This window comes from Manis pentadactyla, chromosome 17 (assembly GCF_030020395.1).
Source record: "Manis pentadactyla isolate mManPen7 chromosome 17, mManPen7.hap1, whole genome shotgun sequence".
Lineage (NCBI taxonomy): Eukaryota > Metazoa > Chordata > Mammalia > Pholidota > Manidae > Manis > Manis pentadactyla.
Genome location: NC_080035.1, coordinates 52,626,262 through 52,650,925, shown reverse-complemented (window position 1 = coordinate 52,650,925; position 24,664 = coordinate 52,626,262). Strand labels below are relative to the sequence as shown.

Below are 24,664 nucleotides of genomic sequence, written 5' to 3'. Positions count from 1 at the left end.
TTGACAATCAAAAATTGTATATATTTAAGGTGTACAACCTGATGACTTGATATACATATATATTGTGAAATATTCACAACCAAGCCAATCAACATTTCCATCACCTCACAGCTTGATCATTTTCCCTTTTTTATGTTGAGAACACCCAAGATTTACTCTTTCAGCAAATTCAAGTACACAATACAATATTGCTAACTATAGTCACATTGCTGTACACCAGTTAGCCAGTACTTACTTATTCATCTTGCATAACTGAAACTGAAAGTCATTTTTTTATTGAAATGTAGTTGACATACAATATTATATTAGTTTCAGGTGTATAACATAGTGATTTGACATTTTTTATACATTATAGTGATCACCTTGATAAACCTAGCTACCATCTCAAAGTTGTTAAGTATTATTAACTATAGTCCTCTTGCTATACTTTTCATTCCTATGTCTTATTTATTTTATAAGTGACAGTTCATATCTTCTAATTCCTTCTGGCAACCACAAGATTGTTCTCTGTGCCTGTGAATCTGTTTCTGTTTTGTTTTGCTTGCTTGCTTTTTTAAGAGTCCATTGTAAGTGAAATAATCGGTATTTGTCTTCATCTGACTTATTTAACTTAGCATAACCCCCTCCAGGTCCACCCATGTTGTGGCAAATGGCAAGATAGCCATCTTAGCCAAGGTACATGGGAAATTATCAAAGAATAATCTTGTTATAAGCACCACGGGACATGTAATCTTTTGTCTTTCTTCATTTAGGGCTGAAGGGAAGAGAAGCTGCTGGGCTGATAAGACGGTCACACAAATAACAGAATACTTCTGGGTGGGAGTCCAAGATTTTGTATATTAAGTCCTACAATCATTCATTCAACCAACATATTCTAGGCACTTTCCATACCATCCACCAGTGAGACGGACGATGCTGGACTCGGACTTGAGTCCAAACTGGGTCTCATCAGTTACTGATTCTAAGACCTTGGGCAAGTTCTGCTCTTGAGCCTCATCTTTCTCATCTGTAAGATAGGGATAATAATATCTTCTTGACTCCGGCCTTGGTAGAGTTAAAAGTGAGGTAAGGTCCCCAAGCAATGCGCACAACCGATGTTCTGTAACACACGTTCTGTTTGCCACTGCGGCATGATGAAAGAAATCCTAAGGCAGTCTCTCTTGCCGTATTCCCCTTTCCCAACGTAAGAGGGCAGCAGAAAGCTCACAGAGGTCTCCCCTACAACGCAACCCCCAGGACGCCAAAAGCATGGCTTCAGTGACAACAAGCATTCACTTTCCAAAATCACTGGAGTTCTTCTCATCTTGTTACCTTCCTTTAGGTCTTGCAACTACACAGAGATCATCTGTGCTAAATCCTGCTGTCGTCCAGGTCAGATGTTCGGCCCGCAGGTTGGAGAACCTCCCACGCACCCTTGTCTGGTCCCGATGTATGTGGCAGCCCGCCCGGAGGGCGGGCCCATGAAGCCGTCTGGCAGCTTTTTCCGAAAGCCGCAGCCGAGGGGGTGTTTCTGAGCGCAGGGCCGGGCAGAGCCGGCACCTCCCCTTTCCACCTCCCGGTCGGTGCCGGGGCTCCGAGCACGAGCTTGCGCCGAGTTCAGACTAGGTGGGCGCCTACGCGCCGCGCCCGCTGTGCTGAGTGTGCAGCCTACACGCCCGCATCCAACGACGCCCCTGGCCTCGCCTCGCACTTGCGCGGGCGCCCCCGCCGCCTCGCACGCGCCGCGCGGGTCTCGCCTCTTGTCCTCGGCCGGGGCTGCAGGCGCCAGCGGCAGTGGCGCGGCCCGGGAGGCGGGCGCAGGGCGGGCCGCCGGCGCTCCCCTCCCGGAAGCGGGCGGTTCCTGGGCTCCAGTCTAGCGGACCGGCGCGGCCGCCGGAGCTCCAGCATCCCCGCCCGCGCCCCGGGGAGCAGCGCCGCCCCGGCCGGCAGGATGCTGCCGGTGTACGCCGAGGTGAAGCCCAACCCGCTGCAGCACGCGAACCTCTGCTCCAGAGTGTTCTTCTGGTGAGCGCCCCCGCCCACCGGGGACACCCCGCCGCCGCCGGGCCCGCCCCGGAGCTGCCGGCGTGTTTTTTGGGGGGAGGCCCGAGGGTCGGCGCCAGGGGAGCCCAGCGCGGGCGCCGGGACCGCCCGGACTTCTTGCCGCCGCGGGCACCCACCCCACACCGCCCTCGCGGGGAGCAGGGCTGGGCAGGCGGACCCGGGACCCGGTGGCGGGGGCTCAGGGTCTCCCTGCATGGCGGTCCCGCGCGCCTCCTGCGCCCGGGAGGAGGAGGAGCGGTGGGGACCGGAGAACCGGGCTGCCAAGGGAGAATTACTGCGGCCCGTCCGGAGAACCGACTGTCTCCCCTGCCCACCAAACCCATGCCGGCTTCTCCGGACCGCCCCAGGGTCCGCAGTTCTCCTGAAGGACAGCGACACCCTTCTCTTTGTAAGCAAGCGGCTTAGGAACAGCTTCCTTTATGTGAACCAGAGCCTAATGAGTGCCCTGGACCGTTGCCATCTCCCTATAGTGACCACACCTCTTCTGCCATCAATTTTACGTGGCAGCTGCGTTCCAGCTCTGCCGGGCTCGCTGTGTCCGTGTCCGTAACCTTGTCTCTCTCCCTCCCTTTCCCCGTGGGACTCCCCCTGGTTCCTAGCTGTGGTTAATTTCACGGCGGTAAAAGACACACTTTATTTAATGAATGGGACACTGTTCTCGAACACGTTTTGCTTTGGGCAGGACACGCATAGCCACGACCGGAGTGTCTTTGACCAGCCCTTTCCTTTTAGCCTATATTTACATTTCGATCTTGGAGGATCACTCTGGGAATGGGGGCCCTGAAGCTTGCCTGGTCTTAGCAGGCTCACTGGCCATTAGAGAAGTGATCTGTGATCTTGATGCAAGTGGTCCTGCCCTGGAGCCCTGTGGTTCCTGAGCTGGAAGGAAACACGTAGGAGAAAAAGGGCTCAGAGGTGAAGTTCCTAACTAAAGAGCTTTTCCATCTAATGTGGGACCAATGACGTGGGCCTGAGCCTTTGGGTTTTAACCACACTTGGTTATTAGGTCTTTTGTTTCTCAGCCCCAACCCTTTCATCTTCCCCTTATTCTGTTGTTTCCTTTTTTGTGGGAAAGCCGAGGGGACCCCAAGGGGATGGGCACTCCTGCAGTTGTTTTGATTGTGGTTTACTAGTTATGTGTAGGAACATCTCTTGGCCATGTGGTGGCCTATCTCTTTAGGAAATAGGGACATAGGAGACAGAATGTGGGTGTGGTTACTGTAAATAATAATGAAGTAGGCAAACATCTCCTTAATTTAAGGCAGGGCAGGAAACCCTCCAAGCACTTTATGTTTGTGGATTTTCAAAACGTTTGCATGGGCATGGAAGGTGAGGATTTCTCATTGGTGACTTCTGTAGTCGCCCATTTCTGGCTTTCCTGCTAGATGGGCAAGAGCTCTTTGTTTTAGACCTGTAGGCACTGAGGCAGAGAGAAGTTAAGTCGTTTGCGATCACACAGCTAGTAAGTGGTGGAGCTGAGGATCCCAAGCCCAGCTGTCTGGCTCCTGAGCCTGGGTCCATAGCCGCTGTGCTGAGCTGTTCCTGTTAGAACACTTGTTAATGCACGGAAAGGGCTATTCCAAACACATCTTTCTGGTAGGCTGGCGTTTCTGAAAATTCTTGCTGTTGGAGATGGTGCATGTCAAACAGCTATGACCACTTTAGGGCAGCTGTTCTCAAAGTATGGCACTCACACCATGGCATCCGCATCGCCTGGGAGCTTGTTAGAAATGCATATTTTTCTGGCACCCATTCCAGACCAGTTTTGTAAAATTAGAAACTGGAGGGTGGGGGTGGGTGGGTGAAGTTTAAATCTGCAGCCAGGTGATTCTGATGGGAGGTTGAGAAGGGCTATTCTGCCTTGGCATTGTTATCCCAATATGCCAGTATCTAGAACCTCTGTGGTTCCAGGAGTTTTATTCTGAGGCACTTTAGGGGTTTGCTTGTGTGTCCCTCCTGCTGTGGTCAGGAGAGCTGAAATGCGCCCAGCTGGAAATCAGTCCCACCTCATAGGGAAAAACTGAGTTTTCCTCTTTGGGTATTTGGTTTTCTTCTTACATTTCATCTGCTTTCTAAACTGGTAGCTGCCTACCCAAATGATGCCAATAACTAGGGTACTGACTTTTATACAAATGACTTTAGTGGAGTTTTGGTGTTTTCACAGCACAGATTAGACTCTGGGGTCTAATAGCTGTATGGGATGCTTATGGCTATTGGTAATTGTGGCAGATATTTGAAAAGAATGTGTATTTTTCTATTTCTGTAAGAAATTTAAAACTATGGAAAAAGAAGGAATTAAGGTAATTTATTTCTATTAGCCAACTATATCTGTGGATTTTTTGGTTTCTTAGTCTTCCCCTTAAAATGCTTTATGCACACCTGTGCGTGCACATGCAAGTCTTTTGTATATAACTAAACAGTTTTGAATCCTGATTCCTTCTTAATATTCTGTGGTTAACACTTCTTTATGGCATTAAATAATCTTCAAAATGTGATATTTAATGGCTGCAGTTTATTCAGCCTTGTGCTTTTGTCGAACACATTTTTTTTCTGATTATGATGTAGTGCATGTCCATGCCCATGTATTTGCATGCACCGTTCTCTTTTTGGTATTGCTGGAAGTAGGATAACTGGGGAAAGGCCAAATTGTTTTCCAACAGGATTGGGCCAATTTGTCCTCTTTGTCGTGGTTTCTGTATTTATTGTCAGCTTTGAGTACCTGAATTAAAAAAAATTTTTTTTTTTTAAGTTGAAAGGTTAAAAATACTGTCAGTTTTTGCTGGTGGGAATGTAAGCTAGTTCAACCATTGTGGAAAACAATATGGAAGTTCCTCAAAAAAATAAAAATAGAAATACCCTTTGACCCGGGAATTCCACTCCTAGGAATTTACCCAAAGAAAACAAGTTCTCAAATTCAAAAAGACATATGCACCCCTATGTTTACCACAGCACTATTTACAATAGCCAAGATATGGAAGCAACCTAAGTGTCCATCAGTAGATGAATGGATAAAGAAGATGTGCTACATACACACAATGAAATACTATTCAGCCATAAGAAAGAAACAAATCCTACCATTTGCAACAACATGGATGGAGCTAGAGGGTATTATGTTCAGTGAAATAAGCCAGGCGGAGAAAGACAAGTACCAAATGATTTCCCTCATTTGTGGAGTGTGACAATGAAGCAAAACTGAAGGAACAAAACAGCAGCAGACTCACAGACTCCAAGAAGGGACTAGTGGTTACCAAAGGGGGGAGGGTTCAGGGAGGCCGGGTGGGGAGGGAGGGAGAAGGGGATTGAGGGGTACTATGGTTAGTACATATGGTGTGGGGGGGATCATGGGGAAGACAGTGTAGCACAGAGAAGACAAGTAGTGACTCTGTGGCATGTTACTACACCCATGGGCAGTGACTGCAATGGGGTATGAGGGGGACTTGATAATATGGGTGAATGTAGTAACCACATTGTTTTTCATGTGAAACCTTCATATGAGTGTATATCAATACCTTAATAAAAAATTATATATATATAAAAAAGCTCTGAGCACCGTAGCTGATACAGTAAAAAAAAGAAATACTGTTAGTTTTAATTTGAGCTTATTTAATTTATAGAGATGGAACTTTGTCTGTTGACCATTTATTTGTAGTTCTTGAATTGTCTATGAATACATTTCTTTCCCAGGAAGCATTTACACTTTTTAAAATAACTTGTATTAGTGCCTTGGTATTTTCCCAGATTTTCATTTGTCTGTTAATGTAGTTCAGAGATGTAAAATATATATCATTAATTATATTGAACTTTGCTTTTTTGGTTTTTCCTGTTGTTTTTGTAATATACCTCATCATCTAAAGCTCCATGAGCATTTTATTTTAGCTCCTTTCCTGTTTCATTTCTAACAATAAAGGCAGCTAGAATTTCCTTTAGTATTGGATATAATACATGTCCCAATTTTTTTCCCAAACAACCCATTTAACTATCATGGTTTATTGAATCATTCTTCTTCCCTATTATTGGAAATAAAGTGTTGTAGCTTGTGACTCAAGCTCAGCTGGGCACCAGATTGTCCAGGCCCCTGAGCTTCTCCCTGGCAATGTCCCAGCTCTGTATGCCTGCCATGTGCTCTGCATTTCTCTGTTCACTCTCATCTGGGAGGTCAACAGGTTGGAGGGAGGAATGTAGGACTTATCCCCAGAGATGGGGCTTGAGAAGGGTCTGGGCCAGATGCATTTGGCTCTCCAGAGAGTGTTTAAATCCTCTCTGCCCTGACACTGGCTCGGGCGCTTAACTGTCACCTTGCAAAACAAATGCTGTCTTGGAGACTGCCACTGGTGTCAAGACAGACTCTGGAGACTTCAGCTGATGACAGGAGGGGGAAATGCAAATGGCCAGTGCTGTCATGGTTTAGAGGGGTTGGTTGCCTCAGCAAATATTGATCATGAATGCATAGAAGTGTTTAGTTTTGAACTAGGATTTTTGTACTATTTTCGGAAAACCTCATATATTAATCTCCTTGTTCTTCATTAACAGTCAGAAATCCAAATGTTGTAGATGACAGCTAGGATAGCTTCCCAGGGCTTTCTCTGGCCTCAGCCTGTTCCCTTTCTTAAGTATAGAGTTTGATGACTTTTGGTAATTTTCTCCAATACTACAGCCCCAGACAAGCTGTGGAACATCCCAAAGGTGTATTAAAATTGACTACTAAGCCTCCGCCTTCTGCAGAATAGCCTAATGGATTTTATGTGTTTATCTCCTATAGTTTATTATTGCTTTTTGCTTTGTTTTTTTGGTCTTTATGCCTACAGCCCTTCATCTGGTCAGCCTGAAAGGTGTTAACTAGTGTCCATTCAGGTGTGCAAGTGGGTAAATTGCCAGAGTTCTCCAGCGGACTCCCCGCCCTCCTTGTGTATCTCCCAGATTACGCCTGCTCTGTGGGGCGAGGAGTGCAGGAGTGCTGTGTACCACGTGAGCCTTCATCCTAAGTGTTGGCTGTAACTCTAAGGTCTTTTGCCTGTCTCTTAACATGTGAGATCTGAGCCCCTGCAGGTATTTCTTTGTTTTGTGTTGATGAACGGCATAAAGGTGGATGCCAGTAGTGCAGTGGGAAGGTCTAGGCTTTGAAATGGGTGTGCTCTGGTCTTGTAATCAGCCCTACAAATTCTTCGTGGCTGCATGCAAATGAATCTCTGAGCTTTAAAGTTGGGAGTCAGGAGATGATAAGCAATGCAGCCCATGCATTCCAGAATTAAGGCCTTGGGTTGTTATGGCCAGGGGATGCCTGAAGACAGGAAGGTAAAGTTTAGATCCATTTAGAGATAAGTCCTTTTATGATCTCTTTGTCTATCTTATGTACATACACAGAGATAACAGAAAGTGGAAGTCAGCAGGTGGTAATTAATATTTAATGTTAAAACTCTTGTTTACCTATTTCAGCAGTATTTTCTGATGCGCTGTTAAGAAAGCAAGTGCAGAGCCCTTCCTGTCCCCCAGGTATTCTGGTTCTGGTAGGTCTGGGTGGGACACGGGGATCTGCATTGTTACATCAGGGCACTTAGGCAGGGAGTTAATCCTCAAAGATGGATCCATTTAGATAACAATACTGATAATCACTATTGAATGCTTCCTGTGGGCTCAGAATTTTGCTCACTGTTTCACACTTCATGTTTCATTTAGCCCTCAAACAATCCTATGAGGCAGGAATCCTGTGAATACTCATTTCACAAACAAGGAGATCCAGGTCCAGAGACGTTGGGCAAATTGTCAGGAGCCACACAGCTGGGAGGCTGCAGTGCCCCAGCTGGGGTTCCGCCCTCTTTCTCAGCACACCCTGAACCAGCAGTGCTCTGGGTCCTGGCTGCCTGGCTCTAGCTCCAACAGGTCAGTGTTAGTCGGCCAAATAAATGAATATGCCGACTCCATGCAGCAGACATTTAAAAGTCATGTTACTGAATGAATATGCTCTTTACCTATACATGTATCTGAAGCATGTTTTCCTACCTTCTCTTCATTATGCCATCTCCTGAATTGCTGTGGGGATTGTTGGCATCGTTGTCCATCCAGATCTTAAGGTACGAACCTATCAGTTCTCTTTGACTTCCTCACCCTCATCTGCTGACATCAAATCTTATTGATTCAACTTTAGATGTTTCCTTGGAGGAGGCATTCATTCATTCAGTCAGCAAATGTTTCCCGAATGCCAGTGTGTGGGATCCATAGGGAAGGAAACACACAAAGATGCCCGCCCTCCTGGAGCTTCTGTCCTTCCTATCCCTGCTCATACTCTCAGCTTCTCTTCCTCCTAGTGGGTCTTCCAGCTCCCAGTCTTTCTCTTAAAACAAGTCTGTGCCATCCTGCTGCTTAAAAACCTCTGCCTCCTCGCTGCTCTCAAGAGCAATTACTTAGCGTTATTCAGGATCCTTCAGAGCCTGCTTTTGAAATTCCTCTTCCAGTATTTCTCACACAGCTGGACTTGCCTGATGAGGTGAAGCAGATCTTGTAGGGCCTTGGGAACCAGGATTGGGTCCTGATTGGTGAGAGGCAGCTGCTTCTGAGTGAGCTAGTGGATGACCAGGGTCGTGGGAGTGAATGCTGGCAAGCAGGCAAATGCTGAAGTCACTTTCCCAGCACCACTGCCGAAACACATGAGCCATAATCCAGGTCAGGTGCAGTGGAGTGAGTGGCCACATCTGAAGCTAGGTAGCCTGGGTATAAATCTGAGCTCTTCTGGGTAAAATTGTAATATTTCCAGGATCTCTCGCCTGGCCTTAGTCTAGCTCCACATCAATAGGTGTTTACAAGTGGTGGAGAGAGGCTGTCCTCTCCTTAGTCCGTCTCCATGTTTACAAGGGGCAGGTGGAGAGGTGAGCATGCGCTGACCCAGGAAAGGTTTGGCCTCCCCAGCTGCAGTGGGAAGAAACAGGCCAGCAAGTGTGGCAACCAGAGAGGTGAAAAGAGCCAGGCCTCTAAATAAAGGCTCCCCTCCCCGAACTCCCTGTGACTGATTTCGGCTTCATAGGTTTATTGCCCTGGGCTGGGAACTTGCTTTCCCCCCATAGTTACACTTGGGGTAGTTGGCAGGATGTCTGAACCTGAAATCTATCATCATGGATGTAATACGTGGGCAGGCTGCCCCAGAGATGGTGGGGAGATCCTTGGAAACCCCCCTGTGGATAGTGGGAACCTCCTGGTGGCTGGTGTGGGTGGAGTCCCCTGTGGATGGTGCAACATTACCCAGGAACCCCCCGTCCATGGGGCTTCCACTTGGGGAGTCCCTAGTGGGGAGTTGGTCTAGGGTAAAGTGCCTCCTAGATAAGTGGGCCCCTCTCCAGAACTGGGGAAGGGTGGAGACACCAGAAGCTGTGGAATCAGCCCTCCGTGAGATAGGGGGCTGTTCAGGGGCCCTGAGTGGCCGTGTGGTGGCCAGAATTGTGGGGTGGTTGTTTCTTGAGATATTGGAAGAGGTTACTGAGGAGAGAGACGCACTTTGGCATCGCTTGGATGAGCTAGGTGATGAGTTATGGGATGCCCTTAAGAAAGAGAGACGGCTATCGAGAACTGAGGTCATGTTGCTGAAAGACAAGCTGGTGGTGAGGCAAGAGGCTGCAGGAGAATCCATGTTGCAGGAGGCCGTCGGGGAGGCTGGGAAGGAGCGGTGCCTTCAGCCCCAGAGATGGTAGAGGAGACGTCAGGGGAGAGTGACAGAGTGGAGCTGAGGGCTGACCTGTTGCCAAGGCCACTGCCCGAGGCATCAGTCCCTCCTGTATTAAGGGCCCGCTCAGTTATAATTAAGAAAATAAAAACACAACAACTGCAGGTTTCCCAGGGGAAGGAACACCCCGTCCTCAGGTTGTGGAGCATCCCATGCTCTGCCCCTATGCCCAGCGTGAGCTGGTGGATTTGAGCCTACATGGCTTTTGTTTCTTTGGGATATCAGGGTAGAAAGTAGTGTTCTGTCAGGTTCCGAAATGGGTAAACTGGCTTCCCTGAGACTCATCCCTCCCTCTGACAGTGGTTGCAAAATTCCTGTCACACCCCAGGGAATCATGTGCTTCTGGATTGGCTGACAGCAGTGCTCAGGGCAGTTTGGCCTAAGCAGGGAGATTTACCATACTTCCCCACTAGCTGGAAAACATGCAGAACCACAGTGGGTGTTAGGGGAGTTGGGCATGAAAAATAGCATCTGTAACATGGACCCCCAGGAACCCGATGAGGAGTTTCACCATGGGAATGATAAATCTGGTGCTCTGTACAGCTCCCCCATCCCTCTTTGGGTCCCTAGTGACTATTCTTGTTCCCCACGTAGGACAACCCATAAGAGAGGCTACTCGTACTTTGGCAGATCTGGGGGAGGTTGAAACATCAAGAGCACAGAAGGAAGTATGGTCTGTGACCGAGAGGAGAGGTGCAAAGGGCCCTATGAAGGTCCTGAGGACCTAGATGTGGGTTGATTTGATAAAGGTGGAGGCAGTGAAAGAAAAACTTAATGGGAAGCCCAATAGGATCTTGTTAGAACTGTGACACCAATTAAAGCCACAGCAGTGGTTTTGGCTGCTGAGGTCCAGGACACAGAAACTGGAGGCAAAGCCCCATGTCCAGCCTGTGTACCTGCAGGACTTCCTTTGGGGGGAAATGTGAACCCCCCTGGACCGTTGCCGAAGGAATGTTGGGCGTTACGGTTTGACCCGAGGAGAGCGTCAAGGCACCTGTCTTGGGGGGCTGGCTGGGGCCTCTTGTGACAGAGGCCCCATGTTGAGTGCATGATCAGTCCTCAGTGAATGTGTGTCTAATGTGTTCTGGCTTTGGTGGACACAGGAGCTGGATGCTCCTTGGTTTACTGTGACCCTGAGTAGTATCGTGGGACCCCTACTCCTATACAGGGATGGGACTGTCAGAGGGGAATAAGCCTGAATCCCCTTGAGATAGGCAAGCCTGATGTTGTGTATGATGTTCTGCTCACCTCTGATTCTCTTACAGATAACCGTGGCATTTTTTGCAAGAGGTTTTGGGTCTTGTAGGCTCTGGAGAGTGTTTATCCTGCACTTGGCACAAATTCTGGAGCCCTTGTGCCCCTTGGCATGCAGGGGCCTCAGGTGGGGCTGGGATAAATGTGTGCAGTTACCTCCACCATTGCAGAATGGACAAACTAGATGTCTGTGTGACCAGGGCCTCTAGCAGCAACTTCTTGGCCATTTGCCTTGGCATCCCCAGGGAATGATGGAGTAGACAGCTTGGTCCAGGCAGAGGACAATGTGGTCTGTAGTATGTGACTGAGTCCCACAGCGACCTGGAGACTACATGACCCTGGACATTTGGACACCTGGACCAGTGATGGCTGGCCCTTCTGGCATTTTGGAGAGGAAGGCCTGGAAGCCGGCCTCCTGTGTGTTCCTGGAGTAACAGCAGAGCAGCCCTCAGAGGTCACAATAGTATAGCCAAACAGCTGGAAGGTAAAAGCACTTTGCGGGGAAAATTTGTCTTATTGTGGCCAATGCCTGTGTTTCCAGTAGCTCTACACCTACCCTGTTCCTGCCATTGTCCTATCATAGGACCATTCTCTTGGCATGCATCCTCCCTGATGGACAAGCGGTGCCTGTGCTGGCATTCATCTACAGTCCCTGTGGCTTGGACCTGCCCCCTGGCTGCAGCTGCTGCTTGCTGAGGGTGCACAGAGCTCCTTACTGGTTCAGCTGCTAGCCTCCTGTGGAACAGGTGAGCTATGGACTTAATATGAATAGGTTTTTGAGCCTAACTGGATCCTCTGGCTTGAGGATTATCACAATTTTATTGCTATTGTTATTGTACATTATTTCTGCTGATTACACTGCTCCAGCTTTCTCACAAAGGGACCATTGCAGAAGATGGGGAGTGACTAGATTGTGAGGTGAGATTTCTGGAGGGGTGCGCTGTGGGTAAAATTGCAATATTTCCAGAATCTCTTGCCTGGCCTTTGTCCATCTCCATATCAACAGGTGCTTCCAAGGGGCTGGTGGAGAGGCGAGTGTGTGCTGGGACAGGAGAGGTTTGGCCTCCCCAGCCGAAATGGGAGAGAAACGGGCCAGTGAGAGCCAAGCTTCCAAATAAAGGATTTCCCCCCTTGACTGATTTCGGCTTTACAGGTTTATTTACCCCGGGCTGGGAAGTCGCTTTCCCCTTGGAGTTACAGCTCTGCAACTTACTTGACTATGGGCAAGTTTCCTCATCTGTGAAACTGTACCCATCCCGCAGGGTTGCGGGAGCACTGAATAACCTAAACTCTGGTGAAACACAATGCTGTCTGGCAGATAGTGAGCAGAAAATAAATATTAAAAGATAGATGTGCCACCTTCCCATTGTTACTCAGCATTTGTAAGCTAACATTTTCACTTGTAAATTGCAATGGTTTATTTCCCAGATAAAAATATGTAAATTTCAGAGTCTTTTTCTTTACCCAAAGAATCATATCTTGGGGTTTGGGTTGGGGGCCATGGCATCCTGAAATATGAATTTAACACGTTTCTCAGTGATGCACATGCTAAGGCCCGGGAACCACTTTTTTGAAATCTGTGGCAGCCCTTAAAGTCCATCTCTACTTGAGAGCATATGAAGAGATGTTGGGGAGGAAGAATTTTCCTCTCTCCCTTGAGGTTCCTCTAGCTGGTCTGAAAAGTCAAATGGACATGAGACAGGTTAACAGGAGAAAAAAAACCAAAGTTAAATCATGTACATACAGGGAAGCCATGGACATGGGTTCCAAAGAGGGAGAATGAGGAAGATGTGTCATCCTGAACCAAGGAGAAGGGGGAAGGGGTCTGAGACTTCATAGGAAGAGGGAAGCAATTCACAGGAATATGAAAAGAGTAAATGTTAGGTAAACAAACTACTTGTTGGGCCACATAGAAACACTGGAGCACAGAGAGAAATTTTGACAGATTTAGCCACATCCTTCCTTGTGGAGCGCGCCTAGTTTTCATTATAATGTAGCTATGCTGACAGCTCTCCTGGAGCAGCTCCGCCGTCGGAGTTCTCTCTAAGCAGTCTGGAGAGGTGGGCAAGGTCAAAGTATCTTCCTCAGTCTTTGGGGCCTCAGTGGTGGTTTTTACCAAGATAATCTGCATGTCACAATGTCAGATCTGGGGGCGGCCTGCCTGGCATCCTGACAGAGGCCAAGGGTGCAGATTCTGCCCCCTGGTGGTCTAGGTTATTCATTCAGCCAGCATTTGAGTACCTTCTTTGCAGTCAGGTTCAAACCCATAAAAATAAAATGACATTCCTGTTGTTAGAGAGCCCACACAGTGGGGGAGGCAGTCCGTGTATTCTGTAAATAGTGGTAGCTGCTGACAAAATACAAGCCCCAAGTGGCTTAGTAAAAAAAAAAAAAAATTTTTTTTTATTCTTGTGTAGTCCATTTTGGGTCGGCTGGGGTGGGGAACTACACCACACACTTAGTAGCCGGACTTTTTATACCCATCAGTCCTCATTCAGCTGGAAAGAGGTTGTATGTGGCTGGTTTTTGTGTTCCTGGCTTGGAAGTGACACATATCGCTTATGTTGTCCACACATCCCCTTGGCTGGGGCTCAGTCACGTGGTCACCTCTGACCTTATCAGGGTCTAGAAAATGTGGTTCATGTGACCAGCAGTTTGCTGCAACTGTTAATCACAACATGGTGGGGTGTGTGCTGTGGTACTGATTTGATGCCCCAGTAACTGGAAGACCCAGTGAGAGGAGGAAAAGTTGAGGTATAAATCAGCTGTGTGCTAATGTGGGGTTACAAGGATGGGGTGGGTGGAGAAGGTGGGGAGTCACCCCAGGGAGGTACAAGTACAGGACAGTCCTAGAAAAGGGGTGGGGTGTCCGGATACCAGTGATAAGTGTTGTGCCCATGCCCTGCCTGCTAGCTGGTGGTGTTCAGGGTATTGAGGGTCACACTCCTGTTTCATCCCCATGACTCCCTTCTTGGCAGGCCTGTACTTTATGAACAGTGCAGACATCTATGGTCTATTTTGGTTCCTGGCTCCATAGCCATTTCTGTGCTGGCCTCTTCGTGGAGCTGGTCCCCATCAGCTCTTTTCCCCTAGGCTAGCTGCCTTACAATGTCATGAAATTGTAGGGTTGGATGGGAGACTTCTTCTAGGTCATAATTAATGCAGAAATACTTTCCAGACATGTGCAATGAGAACATTTACTACTCTTAACGGCTCATATTAGAACGCCAGAAGTGTGTTGTATTGAACCACAGTTTTCTTTCTAGGTAGTTCCTACCCATCTGTATCTCCCTGTTTATTTATTTTTGTCAACACAAGGTAAATTGCCCTGCCTTCTTCATATGATGGCCATCTGGTATTCAAAGACAGCTCTCATGGACCCGTTCATATCTCTCAGAGGCTTGTCTCCAGTTCCCATGGTGCCTTTAAATGACAGGGTTTCAGACCCTCTTCCATCTGTTTGAACTGAATGCTCTTTGGTTTACCAATGTTTTTATTCCAATGTAGTATCTAGAACTGGACTTAATATTCCAGGTTTGATCTGGTCAGAAGTAATGGTTTAACTATTTTGACAGTTTAACAAATATTTTTGAGTGCTTGCTGCATTCCAGTTAAGTTCTAGGGCAGGAGTTGGCAAACTGTCCTCTAGGTCAAATCAGCCTGCTGTCTCTCTCTGTAAATAGTTTTATTGGAACACAGCCATGCTCATTCATTTACGTTTTGTCTGGCCTACAATAGCAGAGTTGAATGTTTGCCACAGAGACCTGACGACCTGCAAAGTCTAAATAAAGTGTTTGTAATCTAGCTCTTTACAGAAAATGTTTGTCCACTCCTGTTGGGACAATAAATATAGATAACAGTCTCTGCCTTCACAGGACTTAAATTCTAGTGAGAGAACAAGCACTATAAACAAGACAAATAAGTAAAAGTAGTGTTTTAGGGATGAGTGCTGTGGAGGAGGAATGGGCCGGAGAAGACCAAGAGTTTGGTCTTGACCATGTCAAGTTAGAGATGCTGCTACCCATTCAGGTGGAGTGGTTAAGTAGGCAACTGGTCACCAGTCAGGGGCTCAGGGAAGAAGTCTGTGCTGGAGTTAGGATTTGAGCTTCATCAGCTATGCCTGTAGTTGTGACATATCGGACACACGGTTAACTGGCCTCATAATCTGTGGGTTTATCCCACAAAAACTGTGTTTTATCCCTTTTTAAGTTCATTTTGTTGATCAAAGTTCAGCATCTCATTGTTGCCTGTTGAAAGTTCTTTGAAAACTTTTGTAGTCCGAATGCTGGAAAGGACACGTCTGGGGCCGTCCCCCAGGTTGTCTTTGATCACCTAGTAACGCACTGTGGGCAGTAAATTAACTTGGCTACTGGTGTCAGGAGAGGTTGTGTCTTCTTATGGGAGTTGAGAGGTATTGTGTCTACTGGACAGTCACTCTGAAATCCTGTAAAGAAAGGAATTGAGGTTGGTTTGGCATGATTTCATCATAACACAGGCTGACTCTCCTAAATATACTCACAAATGGCCTCCTTCAAATGATTGCTGTTGTGTATTATTTCTGTTAAGCTTGCAAGCCCTATTTTGCCTAAGTTCTTGTTAATACACAGCCATTTCTCAACCCTCACTATGACTGCAATACTGGGGCAGCCATAAAATCAAGTGCCTGATTTCCTGTAGGCCAGTTTGAATCATCATCTCCGGGGGTGTGAATCCAGGCATCAGTCGTTTAAGTTTCCCTAGGAGTTCCTGACAGACACTGAAGACCAAGGACCATGGATTAACAGCTTCCTAAAGGTCAAACGCATTTCTGTGCCTATATCCATTTTTCTGGTCAAGGTTCCGAGTTGCCCTCATCCTCTTCTGCTTTTCAAGTTCCTTTCAAATCATGAGAACAGCTAGCACCGGAGGGCTTATTTATCCCCATGGGGACTCAGCAAGTGACTGGGGAGGGAGAGGCTTGTTATGTTCTTTGAGATACTCGGCCCTTGGATCCTTGTGGCAACCCCTTGTGGAATGAGGCTGCCTTTATCCTCATCCTACCCAGGTAAGACCATCGTGGAGCTCAGACTGCGTCAGGTCTGACAAATTGCAGAGCTTGAGCTTTGGTGTCCGTCTCTGTGGTCACTCAGTCAGACTGAGCTTGTGAAGGTAATTGGGTGGAAATCTCACACTTGTTTATTAAAAGCTTGTGAGCATAAAATTGCCCACCTAATAGGTTGCTTTTATTTGCAGACCTTTATTGGTGTGTTGTTGGTCAGGATGTGCCTGGCATTGTGTGATAAACTCAATTGGCTACTTCTTGTCAGGTCAACTATGGAAGTGATCCTTCACAGCTTGGCAGTGTGCATTCTTCTCTTTCTCAAGGTGGATGAAGGGTGCCTGTCCTATTTTTTGAAATGAAAGGCCGTTCATGGAAAGCCTAAAACTGTTGTAGTGTCTTAGTGTCACAGAGTCCAAATGTGGAATTTATGCAATTCTGAGTGTTGATTGAGTAACACAGTTCATTTACCTGTAAAACAGATAATGCATTTGTGACAGATTTTACCTGGCATAGTACATGTAGTACCTGATCTATATACTAGGCCTTCAATAAATGGGGACTGGGAATTACTGCAAAATTCACCCTTTGATTATGTCTTTTCTATTGCTTTGATGAAGTGCTATTTAAGTCTTTATTCATTGGTGAGTTTTTTTCTTAAAAACTAAATTGTTAGCTCTTTGAGGAAAGTCACAAGTGTCTTTTACATCTTTATCTCTCAGTGCCTAGCTAAGCATCTTGCACTTAACAGGCTTATTCAGTGATTGTAAATTATTACTTTAGTCTTAATCTGAGTTTCTCTGTTTTGGAATCGCTGGCACCTCTACCCCAGACAGGAGCAAGAAGGGTATCATGGAGTGTTGACCTTAAAAATAAGGCTGTTAGTTATTTTACCAGCAAAAATGAGTTCATTTGGGAATAGAAAATTGCAATTCAGGACGTGCCAGCTATGGCAAAACCATAGGTAAGTCCCAAGATTGCTGTTTTATAGAGTGGTGTTGGGAGGGGCTATTAGAAACAAAACGCGCAGTGGTGGAAACTGAGAGTTGGGAGTATAGTGGCTTTTCATGGGTTGAGTTCTGACAGTCTCTCATTGGCTGGGTTGTTGGGGGCGGTAGTAACATTCAGGCTTCCGCTGGGTCTGCACAAGCGTGGCCAAGGAGTGGTGCCTATGAGCGCGCCCCCTGCTGGCCGCTCCATTCCATTTTAAATGAGGTTTCCTTTATTCCTCTTCACAGGAGAGAGCATCAGTTTGGACCCAGAAGACACGGGTCCTAGTCCATATTCTTGCTCTTTATAGCTGTGAGATACTTAACCATTCTGGGCTTTGCTTTCCTCTTTAATAAGTTGGGAAAATCAGACCTACTCATGGTGTGTTCCAAAAATAATATTTTACATATAATAAACTAACAAAGTTCTGTTCACTTATTTATACCCCACCTCCCCCAATTCCTTACCTCCAAGCAGGGCAAGTCAGCAGGAGGCAGTATGTGACACTCATCTCTGATGAATGGAGCAGTGGCTTGTAGTCACTATACCACAGAAGGTAAGATTTATTAAGACAAGAAAGCAACAAAGGGAAATGTAATTTATACTCAGAACTGGGTCACTATCTGGGGAAGCGTTTTGAGAATTAGAAGGTGGTGTCACATGCACCAGAAGGCTTCTGGAAAGCAGTGTCACAGCAGAGCACTGTGGCTGAAGTTGCCCAAGCCAGCTTTTCCTGGCAACATCTCCCTTTCTATTAATGGTGCTGAGACCTTGATCTCAGGCTTCTAGTTGCAGAACTGGGAGAGGACTCATTGCTGTGAAGTCACTGTGTCCGTGGTACTTTGTTTCAGTGGATCAAGCAGACTAAAGCCCCCCACGTGCCCCTCTGAGGTCTTGGTTGGACCTGGCTGTCATTGTGTCACTAGTGCCACTGGTTGTCATTGATCAGAGCTGCTTGATATTGTCTTATCCTTTATTTGACTGAACCTGCCAAGGATTCCAACCCACGATCTCACCCTCTACTTAGCCTGCTCATTACAGACTCGCCCCCTCATATTTTTTTATTTGAGTTCAGGTAAAATCCCTAAAACTTTTCAGATGTGGAGCTGATCCACATAAGCCCTTCAGAGGGCTTCCCTTAGGAGGAGAACTTCTGGCCTTGACAGACAGACAGGCTGGGCGGTCCAAATACACTGACCTCTCCTGAAATTAGATCACTTGTTAGTGCTGCTGTTAGTTCCCCAGCACCAGGGTGTATCTTTGGTGTAAGGCTATCCAGTATTAGCTGTTCCCGTCTTTCAGGCCGTGAGATAACACAGACTCATGCTCTGAACTTTCTTGTACATCTACGTACAAATTTACCAAATTATTTTGCTTTTGGGAAAGCCCCATGCAAATCCTTACTGTATCCAGTATTAATAGCTGAAAACAAGAGATGGCCCTGTTTTTTCTGGCAAACCCCAAATTCTCTTTCCTCTCCCCCTTTAGAATAGAATGTTCTAGTTTTCCCTTAAAACAAGTATTTTAAAGAGAAACCTAATCCCTTTGAGTAAGCAAATTAGGATCCCTCTCTCCCCCTCCCTGTCTAGTGGATTTTGGTCATTGGTACTAAAAGTGCCTCAGATAGTAGATTGAAGTCCTTTGAGGGGAAATTCCACAGGGCTGCCTCATCTCCACAGTTCTTTGGGAGGGAAGGATTCTTTTCCTGTAAGGGCGAGGCACATATTCTAAGAAATGCTTCCAGGAAGGATGAGGTGCAGCAGGAAGCAATCCCACAGAGCAGCCCACTTAAACACAGAAAAGGGAATTAATCGCCTTTGATTTCTGGGAATTGGTGCTTTTTATTGAGGGCCGAACAAAGGGAGTGAAGAGCAGCTACTAGCGAAGGTATTAGGCTGTGGGAAAGGTGGTGTGTGAGGTTGGCGAGGGTTGTGTTAGACTGAACTCTGACTGGCAGGCTTTCAGATGAACCTGAGGCTGGCTTAGCCACTCTGATTCCCTTTCATCTCAGCCCAATTCTCTTGGAAAGTTTAACGTGGAGAAGTTGGTGACAGCAAAAAACCAGAGGCTCAGGCGGGTCGAAGTAAACTAGCCCAGGGTCACCCAGACGGAAGGTCTGGTTCAGAGGCACTGGGCCGTTTCCTCTCTCTCACATAGTTGGAATGAATTTCTGGCAAGAATTTCAAGGAGGAGGTTAACTTGATCATGGATCCAGCAGCCTGTATGTTAAAGGACTGACTGTGCCCAGTGTGCTAGAGAATGTAGACACGAGTGGGGCCAGCGTGTCCTTCCAGGGTGGCAGTTGGGCAGGACACAAGGCTGCTCCCTGGACCTGTGGCTCCTGGGGCAATGGTGAGCCTGGCCGGAGGTCCCAGACAACACTTCCCGCCAGCACGGTGCTTACTTCCTCCTCCTGTCTTCTTTGTTCTCTTGAATTATGTCTGCTCTCCCCCCACTCAGAAAACTCCATTTTCTGGTTTCCACAAAATGCTTGTGCGGTGAGGCTTGGGGACTTTTGAAGATAGGGGTTAAGTCAGGGGAGGGCCTTTCTCCCCTCCCCTTCCACCTTCCTCTCACAGCTCCCCTCTTCCTCTGAAGGAGGAGGCTGTGTCCCCTGATATCTGGGGCACATCCATTCTGACTGCTTCAGAACTTTCACGAACAGTTTTCTGCGTTATTGTGCAAATTCCTATAATACAAGGTAGAATGGTACCATAAACACAATGAACATTTATTTGTAAATGTCTTGCCACACGTGGCCACTTTTTTTTGCCTCCAACTGAGGAAACTGAGGTGCAGAGAGGTTAAATTATGTGCCCAAAGCACCACAACTTAGTAAACAGAGGGAAGTGGGCCATCTGATTTCCAGCTTCACACGTTTGACAGTCACACGCAAAGTTCCTGGAAGGTAAAGAAGGGAGAGTTACATTCAGACTTGCTTGTATGTGAGGAGCAGGCTTGATCCAGGAAAGGCTTTGTGGGACAGGTGATATTTGTAAAAAGCTACACTGTGTTTTATTGTGTGCAGAAGTTCTTTCCTGTCCTTGAATCGCATAAGAAGTGCACCTCCAAATGCATCGCACAGCAGATGGCGGCTTCTTTCTCTAGGCTTTCCAGTTCTGGCAGCGTGCAAGCCCAATCTTTATGTCTGAAGTATCCCCTGATTTCTGATGCATTTTAGCATTTGGTTAGGTTGTAGAGAAAAGGGTTTGTGTTCTTTATATCTGTGTCTTTTAACAGGCCATGATACTATGTGTTGTATTTGCATCTTTTTTATTTTGGAAGGAAACATTTGGGTGTGAAACCTCCCTCCCAGTCCTACCCCACCAAAAGCAAAAAAGTTAAATTGGATCACGTAGAGATTTCGATAGGAAATCAGGTTAAGAGTAAAATTTTTGATCACCTGAGGTCATAGAGCTGTTTGTTGTCAGTCTCTTTAAAATTTTTTTTCCTTTCACCTTTACCAGGTGGCTGTAAACCTGGTTTGCCCAGGACAGGCCTGGTTTTACTTCCCTTATCACATTGTAATTATTAACAGCACCCTGTTTTACTCCTAAGATTATCATAGGTTGAATGATAGGTAGTGTGATTGTGCTAACTGAGCTGAAGTTCATATTCTGTAAAATGTGCCCCTCCCTCCTGCCCTGGAGCACGGGCACGACCTGTGGACACAGTGACCCATCTTTGCTAAACTTATACCAAGAGTAATGACTCGGTTTTCCCACTTGAGTCTTCTGGGTTGGTTGGGCCTGTGGGCTGGGGAATGTCAGTGGTCACTGGGAGCATGTCCCACTCGTGGTCCAGTCCGTGGGGCTGGAGGGACAGTACCTACAGGGGTCTCCTGAGATGTGAGTCCAGCCAGCAAAGGCAGCTGTAAATAAGCACTTAGCTTTGCAGGTGTGAGGCAGAGAGAGACAGAGCTGGAGCAGAAAGTCACGGCGAGGGGACCATGGTGAGCTGTCCGGGGACTGGGGGTGTCCTGGGTGAGGCAGAGGCTGGAAGGCCCTCAAGGTGACATGGGCCTTCAGCGTCATAGAAGACAAGCGGATTCCAGTGCTTTTGGGGTGGGCTCGGAGAAGAGTAGGCCGAGGGCCTGGGTGGCCCCCTGTACCCTTGGAGTCTGCTGGGATGGACAGGGGAGCAGCCAGATCCTGGGCCCTGATGGAAGGACCTTGTGTCTGAGGAGCTGGGGTTGGGGACTCGGTGGGTGAGCTGGCACTCCATGGTGACCATCCTGGCCGATGAGAGCTGTGTAGTCTTCATCCAGGTCCAGTCCATCGGTTGACCGTATTGGTGTTAACCCTGTAGGGTGGGTGGAGGATCTGCTGCTTTCCTGCAGGACCTGAAGCCCAGCCACCTCTCCTTGGTTCACCCGTTCACGCCCTTCTCAAGGACGTTCTTTATGATCTCGCTGAATCAGAGGCATTTTCCTGTGCCTGCTTTAGGCCTTAGGGCTTCTGCACTTGTTCTGTCTGCTTGGAACACGCCAACCCCGCTCTTGTCCTCTGGGGCTCAGGCCACACCTGGCCACCTCGGGGAGCCTTACCTCATCGCCCCAACCGGGGTAGCCGCCCGTCTGCACCCGTGTCTGTTAACTTTCTGTCTGGTCTTTGCTGTTCCGAACCTGCCTTCGGTTTGGCTGTCCTCCGCTTCCCTCCCAAATGTGAGCTCCTAAGAGACCGTGTTCGGTCTAGAACGTAGAAGAGTGCCTGTTACTCGGGGCAGGCACTTAAGAGTTAATGTGACTTAGTGAATGTTACAGTTGCTGTTTTCCTACAGTCCTGTTGAGATTCTTGTTTTTTTTTAAAAAAAAAGTGAGTTGTGGGTGGCACCCTTTTTTATTAATAAAGGTGTTACACTCATGTCACGGTGTGAGTGGGCCGAGGGTTGCTTCTGTGAGGTCGGGGTGGGGAGATGACTCCATTTGTCTCTGGCCTCTTTGGAGGGAGAAAGAGCGGGTGGCCCTTCTGCTCCTGGATTACACAGCTGGGGGCGGGGTGCTGCCCGTTGAATGTTCTTTACCCTTGTGGGATGTGCTTTTGTGGAGTAGCCTGTCTGTCCTCCATCCCGCCTTCCTTCTGATGAGATTCAGGTGACCTCCATGGAGGGGCAGGGAGCAGAGGCGCTGACCAGAGGGGGCTGCATCACTGTGAGAACAAATGGCACGGAGGTCCCTGGCCTTGGTTTGGGGCAATGGGAACCCACAGGCCAGGCCAGACAGCACAGGGTGATAGGCCATCCAAAAAGTCTCTCTGCGTGGCATTCCGTCTCTGACGAGACCTGTGTGTGGTGTTTTCATTTGCTTTTTTTCCACCTCTGTGAGTGTTTGTTGTTTTAGGAAACATTTTTTGGATGGGAGAAGTTACTAAGACTGTGAAGAAAGCTGTTAGCAAGTGCTGCAATTCACTGTGGAGGTCTCCCTCTTGATTTACTTCCTACCAAGTAAGCCCTTCAATAGACCATGTAGGGAGGCTTTTCAGAGAATGTTTTTATTCATTCTGAATATGTACCTCTTCAAATGGAGGGCAAGTATGTTTGTAATTGACCTAATGCTTCAAAGAATGAACTGGTTTAGCGGGAATTTTCCTAAAATCTGTCCCATTGACATGGTATTGCCCAGCTAGAAAAGTATATGCTTTATGATTAGCTTTTCTCCCTTAATTCTGAATAGCAGGCAGAAAGGTTGTAGCACTTTAAATTGGTGTTATCACTTTGGACAACTTAATATGATGTATAAAATCTGGTACCCTGGTCTTCTGCTCTTTGGTACAGTTGTTTTTGCTTATCGGAATGTAGTCGGCAGATGCCATATTCCAGATCCTTAGTCACTGCTAACAGCTCTAAACAGCTGACAAGAGGAGAGATGGAAGGGCGGATCCTAAAGAAGCACTGATTGGCTGTGGAAGAGTGGTTTCATGTTCAAAGCCAGGGTGGCCCCTGGAGATGTTGCAGTCACACCTTCACTTCTGCCTCAGGGTTGCGAGGGCCTTGAGTGTTTGTTTATGGAGCTTAAGCAATTTCATTAATAACTCATGGATAGTTACCAGAAATATGAACTAAAATCTGTGCTTATTTAGCCCTTTGCCTTTTCTGCTAAGAACATAGGGTGGAAACATCGTAAAAATTAAATGAAAAACTAGGCTCAGCGGCTTTAAGAGTTATCCTTTTGACTGCAAGTAAAATCACAGCCGTGTAAACAACCAGTGTCTTCCTCGCCGCACCTCATACCATTTGACAAAAAATGATTTTGGAGTTGTAGGGAAGCCTAGGCCAGGTGCTGAAGTCTCTGTCAGAGTGTTCCTTGGGGGGTCTTAAATACTAAATCACCTTGCTTCCAATGGCCACATCAGAGGAGAAAGGAGCTTGGGCGGAAATAAGAAGAGCTGAAGCAGGCTTGTTAAGAAAACCTGGAGTCAACTGGAAAAGGCACTGGAGGAAGCAAGAGGGTCCATGGTACCAAACCAGTCACCTCTCTCAGTGGGACAGAAGGAACTTCCCCAAATGCCACCTGGGTGGGCATGTTGCCTTTATTTTCAACTTCCTGGGTTTTTAATGACCTAGTCCTCTGGGGAAATGAAGGTGCAGCTTGAGTGTGATAGGTGGACCTGAGGAGTCATGGCCCCATGGGAAGTGACCAGGGACAAACTGAAACACCAACCAAGGATGTTATTTAGGGCTTCACACCTGGGCCCACTTCACAAGAGCCACAGCAGACTAGGCAAGATGGAGTTGCACCCTGCAATTCACTCCCACATCCCACCTTGGCCCTCTATTGTCAAAGCCGAAAGAATCGTCGGGAAAAGAATGTGCCTAATAATTATGACATGTACTGTTTGGACACTTTGGAAAAAAGTTTTGGAAGTTTTGGGGAGATTCCGAATAAGTAAGGTCCTTGTTCTGAATAAATTACTTATGAATTAAGAGAAGTTAATTGCAGTAGATGCGTCTTCCTGGACTTTTATGGCTGAATAAGTTTTTCTTTGTCTTTTTTGAGGGCCTAAAATAAATGAGGTCACATATTTGGTGTATGTGTGCTGTCTTGGTGTTAAGTAACAAGTATTTAGGTTAGCCCACATTGTACTTTTCATTATACTAGGCACTTTGGGGAAATGAAAAAAAGTAAGGACAGTGGTGGCTTTGTGGGGCTTACAGTCCACAGACGTACAGGGTATTGATGTAGATTTCCTGTGGGACTCTGTGTGTAAGTTAGATCACCTGGAGAATGTTATAAATGCATTTTCCACAAACACTAGATGTGCTCAATGAACATAATTCTTAACTGCTTGCTAGAGGATTTCCCCTAAGGAGGTCACCTCAGGTACGTGAGATTAATCTGCCTGCACCTCTTCTAGTATATTCTATAGTTCAGATTTCTCATGAATTGAAATTCAAGTGGCTTTTTCTTAAGAGGTAGGGGGCAGGGGCTTGCAGTGGAGTTCTTGGGTTTCCTAGGCTTTTGACTAATGGTGATTAAGGCCAGGGGAATCCAGGTTCCCTTTTCTAGTTTCATGTGAAGCCACATCACGCTCTGTTTCTTTTAGGCCCACTGTCTGTCATGTAAATAGAAAAAGGAACATAAGGTTCAGTAAACTAAAACCTAAACCCAAGGAAGTTCTATGGCAATCCAGAGC

General features: G+C 47.0%; 1 protein-coding gene across 3 annotated transcripts in view; it reads left to right on the top strand.

The window, feature by feature from the left end:
* Positions 1–1,429: 1,429 nt before the first annotated feature.
* ABCC4 (ATP binding cassette subfamily C member 4) overlaps positions 1,430–24,664 on the top strand; it is a 239,495-nt gene continuing 216,260 nt past the window's right edge. The window contains exon 1 of one of the 3 annotated variants that reach the window (XR_008994591.1): positions 1,430–2,004. Coding sequence is in view for 2 of the 3 variants with exons in the window: in XM_057494606.1 (XP_057350589.1) it covers positions 1,931–2,004 (74 nt within the window). In the remaining variant the exon portion in view is untranslated. The remainder of the gene's footprint in view (positions 2,005–24,664) is intronic. The other 2 variants (XM_057494606.1, XM_036893689.2) reach the window with 2 other exon arrangements.